This window comes from Theobroma cacao, chromosome 5 (assembly GCF_000208745.1).
Source record: "Theobroma cacao cultivar B97-61/B2 chromosome 5, Criollo_cocoa_genome_V2, whole genome shotgun sequence".
NCBI lineage: Eukaryota > Viridiplantae > Streptophyta > Magnoliopsida > Malvales > Malvaceae > Theobroma > Theobroma cacao.
Genome location: NC_030854.1, coordinates 25943724 through 25949415, shown reverse-complemented (window position 1 = coordinate 25949415; position 5692 = coordinate 25943724). Strand labels below are relative to the sequence as shown.

The window sequence follows — 5692 nt, the reverse complement described above, 5'->3', positions numbered from 1 at the left end:
GGACCTTGGCCCGCTTACCCATCAACATGTCTTACATAAGAAAGAGCTAGATGATTGTGAGAGCCTTTGATGGGATGAGGAAAGAAGTAGTAAGGGACATTGAGATATCGATAGAAATCGGCCCGTGTACCTTTACCACTGAATTCCAAGTTATGGATATCGCTCCTTCATATAATTATTTGTTAAGAAGACCTTGGATCCACTTGGCTGGGGCCATACCTTAATCGCTTCACCAAAAGGTCAAGTTCATCGTAGATAGGAAGATTATATGTGTTAACGGGGAAGAGGACTTACTCATAAGCAAGCCAGCGGATACTCCTTACGTGGAAACGGCGGAAGAAGTGCCTGAATGTTCTTTTCGATCCTTTGAGTTTGTTAATACCACATATGTTGGAGAAGGAACCACACCACCCATTCCGAGGCTTTTCAAAACCACCAAGATGGCTGTCAGTCAGATAGTAGGGAAAGGATACCGAGCGGGGACAAGACTGGAAAAAGAACTATAAGGCATTAAAAGGCCAATACGTGCTACCAAAAATGAAGAAAGGTTTGGCTTGGGATATAAGCCAACTAAGAAGGAAAGAGAAGAAATGATAGCCGAAAGAAGAAGGGAAAGGTTGGCTCGCTTTAAGGGGCACGGGTTGGAATATCATAGAATGATATATCCTGATCTCTACGAGACATTTTGGTCCGGAGGTTGCATATTTCCTGAATCACTCACCTGTGGGAGTCGAGAGTTAGTGTCAGCATTAGGGGAAGCCTTTTCTGATTTATCAATATATGTAACAGAGGAAGGCGAAAAGCAGCTAAGAAATACGGAGGGGATCCCTACTACAGACCTCAGACCACCTGAGTTGAAGTTGAGCAGCTAGACCACCATGAGTTTACCAGTCACTTGTGATTCATTTTCAAAGTAATGTAAACTAAACATCCGTGCTTATGCCCAAGAGCATTGGAAATTTTATGTATCGAGCTTTTTATCATTTACCATTTTAATAAATTGACATGCGTAGTGCATTTCTCATATATCTTCTCATGATTCACCATTTCCATTATTGTCATTTCATTTCTTTACTTCAACTGTTTGTGTTTACGATAGCTCTATATCCTTCAATTCCCTTTACCTTTCATGATTCCAAATAATGAATGCGAAGATAATAGTGACAGCGGTTTTAAGGTTAATTTTGAAAAAGGTACATGTGTTAGTGAACTTGACGATACAGAAAATGTGGAGGATTATGATTTAACTCCGGACTTGTTAAGATGAGTAGAACATGAGGGGAGACAAATTGTCCCACATCAAAAGACACTTGAAATGATTAATTTGGGAAATGAAGATAATAAGAAAGAAGTTAGAAATGGTACGACGTTGAGGCCGACTGAAAAAGAAAAACTAATAAAGTTACTTCATGAATATATAGATGTGTTTGCATGGTCCTATCAAGATATGTCGGGACTCAATACAGACATTGTAGCCCATAAATTACCTTTGAAACTCGAATGCAAACCAATTAAGCAAAAGTTGAGAAGGATGAAACCTGAAATGCTGTTAAAAATTAAGGAAGAGGTGAAAAAGCAGTTCGATGCAGGATTCTTGGAAGTAGCTAAGTACCCTGAATGGGTTGCAAATATTGTCCCAGTGCCTAAAAAGATGGGAAAGTAAGAATGCGTGTGGACTATTGAGATTTGAATAGAGCTAGCCCAAAGGATAATTTTCCTTTACCCCACATCGACACCCTCGTTGATAATACTACTCGTCATTCCATGTTTTCCTTTATGGATGGTTTTTCAGGGTATAACCAAATTAAGATGGCACCAGAGGACAAAGAAAAAACTACCTTCATAACTATGTGGGGGACCTTTTATTATAAGGTAATGCCATTTAGTTTGAAGAATGCTGGGGTAACTTATCAACGAGCCATGGTGACTCTTTTCCATGACATGATGCACAAAGAGGTTGAGGTGTATGTGGATGATATGATTGTAAAAGCTCGCAAAACAGAGGACCATGCGACCAATCTTGAAAGGTTATTTAAGAGGTTACGAAAGTTTCAGCTCAGATTAAATCCGGCAAAGTGCACTTTTGGGATCACTTCAGGAAAGTTACTTGGTTTCATCATTAGTGAAAGAGGAATAAAAGTTGACCCGGATAAAGTTCAAGCAATCCGTGGTTTTCCCTCCTCCCAAAACGCAGAAAGAAGTTAGAGGATTCTTGGGAAGGTTGAATTATATAGCTCGATTTATATCACACTCAAATGTGACCCAATCTTCAAGCTCCTTCGCAAACACAATCTTGGGGCATGGAACGAGGAGTGCCAAGTTGCTTTTGACAAGGTTAAAGAATATCTATTGAGTCCGCTAGTGTTGGTACCACCTGTGGCCAAGAGACCCCTCTTTTTGTACTTGACAGTAAATGAAGGATCCATGGGATGTGTGTTAGGACAGCATGATAAAACTGGTAAGAAAGAAAGAGCAGTTTACTACTTGAGTAAAAAGTTCACTAAGTACGAGTCCAAGTATTCCTCGTTGGAAAAGATGTGTTGTGCTTTAGCATGGACGGTGTATCGACTCTGGCAGTACATGCTATATCATACCACTTGGCTCATTACAGAGTTGGATCCTATTAAATACATCTTTGAGAAACCATCCTTGTCAGGTATAGTGGCAAGATGGCAAGTATTATTGTCTGAATATGATATTACATATGTGTCCCAAAAAGCTATCAAAGGAAGTGCAATTGCATATTTTCTAGCAGAAAGGGTGGAGGAGGATTATGAACCAATGGAGTTTGAGTTCCCAGATGAGGACCTGATGTCGGTTTGTCAAACAAATGAGGAGGAATCAAATGAGAAAGAGAATTGGAAGATGTTTTTCGATGGAGCTTCAAATGCTTTAATGCATGGCATAGAAGCCGTGTTAGTGTCACCAGAAGGAGATCATTATCCCGTCATAGCCAAACTCAACTTCTATTACATTAATAATGTGGCTGAATATGAAGCTTGTTTCATAGGTCTTCAGGCAACAATCGAGAGGAAAATTCATGTTTTGGAAGTGTATGGGGATTCTGCTTTGGTCATTTATCAGTTGCGAGGAGAATGGGAGACATGTGACTCGAAGTTAATCTAGTATCATAAATGTGTTTTAAAACTAATTGAAAATTTTGATGAGATTTGCTTCACCCATTTACCCCGGGAGGAGAATCAAATGGCTGATGCATTAGCCACGCTGGCAGTAATGTTCAACGTTGGTACCGATGTCAAGATTCAACCCATCATGATTAATCTTCGAGAATGCCCCGCACACTGCTCCAGTGTAGAGGAAGAAGTAGACGGGAAATCGTGGTACCATGATATTGTGCATTATCTCAAGTTTCAGCAGTATCCGGAACAAAGCTCAGAAAATGATAAGAAAACCATTAGAAGGTTGGCAATGAATTTCTTTTTGGATGGGAACATCTTATACAATAGAAATAGGGATCAAGTGCTTTTGCGATGTGTGGATTTAGCAGAAGCTCGAAGAATAGTTGAGGAAGTTCACGAAGGAATTTGTGGGGCACATGCAAGTGGGCATATGTTGGCAAGACAGGTCATGAGAGCAGGGTATTACTGGCTTACGTTGGAAACAGATTGTATAGATTTCGCTCGAAAGTGTCACAAATGTCAAATATACGCAGACAAAATCCACATTCATGCAAATTCACTAAATGTATTGACATCACCATGTCGATTCTCAATGTGGGGCATGGATGTGATTGGGTTAATAACCCCGAAGGCATCAAATGGGCATCGGTTTATTCTAGTGGCGATTGACTACTTCACTAAGTGGGTAGAAGCAGCATCTTATGCCAATGTGACTCAAAAAGTAGTATGTAAGTTCATCTAAAAAGAAATAATATGCCGCTATGGTCTCCCGGAAAGGATCATCACAGATAACGCTAGTAACCTCAATGGTTCAATGATGAAAGAGGTTTGTGCCAAGTTCAAGATCAAGCATCACAATTCAATGCCTTATCGCCCAAAGATGAATGGAGCGGTAGAAACAACCAACAAGAACATCAAAAGGATAATTGAAAAGATGACAGATGTATACAAAGATTGGCATGAGAAGTTACCCTTTGCTTTGCATACTTATCGCACAACAGTCCGAACTTCCACGGGAGCTACGCCATTCTCTTTGGTATATGGGATGAAAGCAATTTTGCCAATTGAAGTAGAAATCCCTTCCCTAAGGGTCCTTAAAGAAGTACAGTTGGAAGAAGCCGAATGGGTTAACACTCGTTATGAGCAATTGAATCTCATAGAAGAAAAAAAGGTTGATAGCACTTTGCCATGGGCAGTTATATCAAAAGAGAATGATGATGGCATATGGCAAGAAGGTACATCCTCGTTAGTTCTAAGAGGGAGAGTTAGTATTGAAAAGAATTCTTTCGAACCAGCAAGATCCTCGCAGGAAATGGACACCGAATTGGGAATGACCATTTGTGGTGAAGAAAGCTTTTTCAAGAGGAGCACTAATTTTGGCAGAGATGGACGGAAGGGAGTTTTCCAACCCAGTGAATGCTGATGCTGTCAAGAAATATTTTACGTAAAAAAAAAAGAATTTATGAATTAAAAAAAACAAAAAACAAAAAAAAAATTCAAGTTGAAAACTTGAAAAGGCGACTTGAGTATGGGAGATGTGTTTAGGGTGAAAACCCGAAAGGGCGATCTGGACACGAAAGAGGTTCAAGTACTACAAGGGTTTAACACAGAAGGGGTGAAAATCATGATCCGAGATGTTCAGACAAAAGACAAGGGAGCTGATGATTGTGCCTGTTTCGGGATAAGATTTCAAAACTACTATCAATATCTATCGGAACAGTCATTAAGAAAGAATTGTAACCCTTTTGTATTAGTTGGTTTTCCCTTGTTCCTTGTCATTATGCTTGATTGTAGAAACTTCCCTTTTTTTAATGAAAAATAGCCTTTCTGCTCCCAATATTGTCATCATTTTCATTCTGCCAAAAGAAGAGATATGAGTACATTGCATTGCATTTGTCATAAAATTGGAATGATATTTAATAAAGAGCATGATAAAGTAAAGAAAGGTTTGCAATATTTTGAAAAAAGATCATAATTGACGGGGAATGAAATGGAGTCTGGTAATATAAAAAAAAAAAAGAAAGAGAAAAGACTAAGAAAAGAAAGAAAGAAATGAAAATAGCAACAGAATGGAGAACAATAAAACTGTGAAGAATGATTGGACCATACATATGATAGAGGAAGAAAACAGTTGTGAGCAATGAATTGGGGAAGACGAGAGATCGAAAGCGTGATCGGTTCATCCCCCAATGATCAAAGAGAAAGCTCTAAAACACTTAAAAAAAAAAACTAAAGCTGATGAGTAGGATATTCAAATTGCCATGTTCAAAGTTTTAAAACAACTGAAAAAGAAGGAAATTCATCTTTAAAGTCGTAGAACCTCAGATGAGGAATTGATTTTTCACCATTTCAAAAAAGAAAAAAGGTTTCGTTACCTCAGTTTTGAGGAGTTCATTTTTAAAAGTTTCGTTGCCTCTGCTTTGAGGAGTTCATTTTTAAAAGTCTTGATGCCTCAGCTTTGAGGAGTTCATTTTTTAAAATCCCGTTGCCTTAGTTTTGAAGATTTCGTTTTAAAAGTCTCGTTGCCTCAGCTTTGGGGGAGTTTTATTTTT

At 38.8% G+C, this 5692-nt stretch overlaps 1 protein-coding gene across 1 annotated transcript; it reads left to right on the top strand.

The window, feature by feature from the left end:
- Positions 1448-3126, top strand: LOC108661977. Its single transcript, XM_018120972.1, has 3 exons — positions 1448-1659; positions 1887-2154; positions 2275-3126. The coding sequence occupies exons 1-3, from the start codon at positions 1448-1450 to the stop codon at positions 3124-3126; spliced, it is 1332 nt and encodes a 443-aa protein (XP_017976461.1).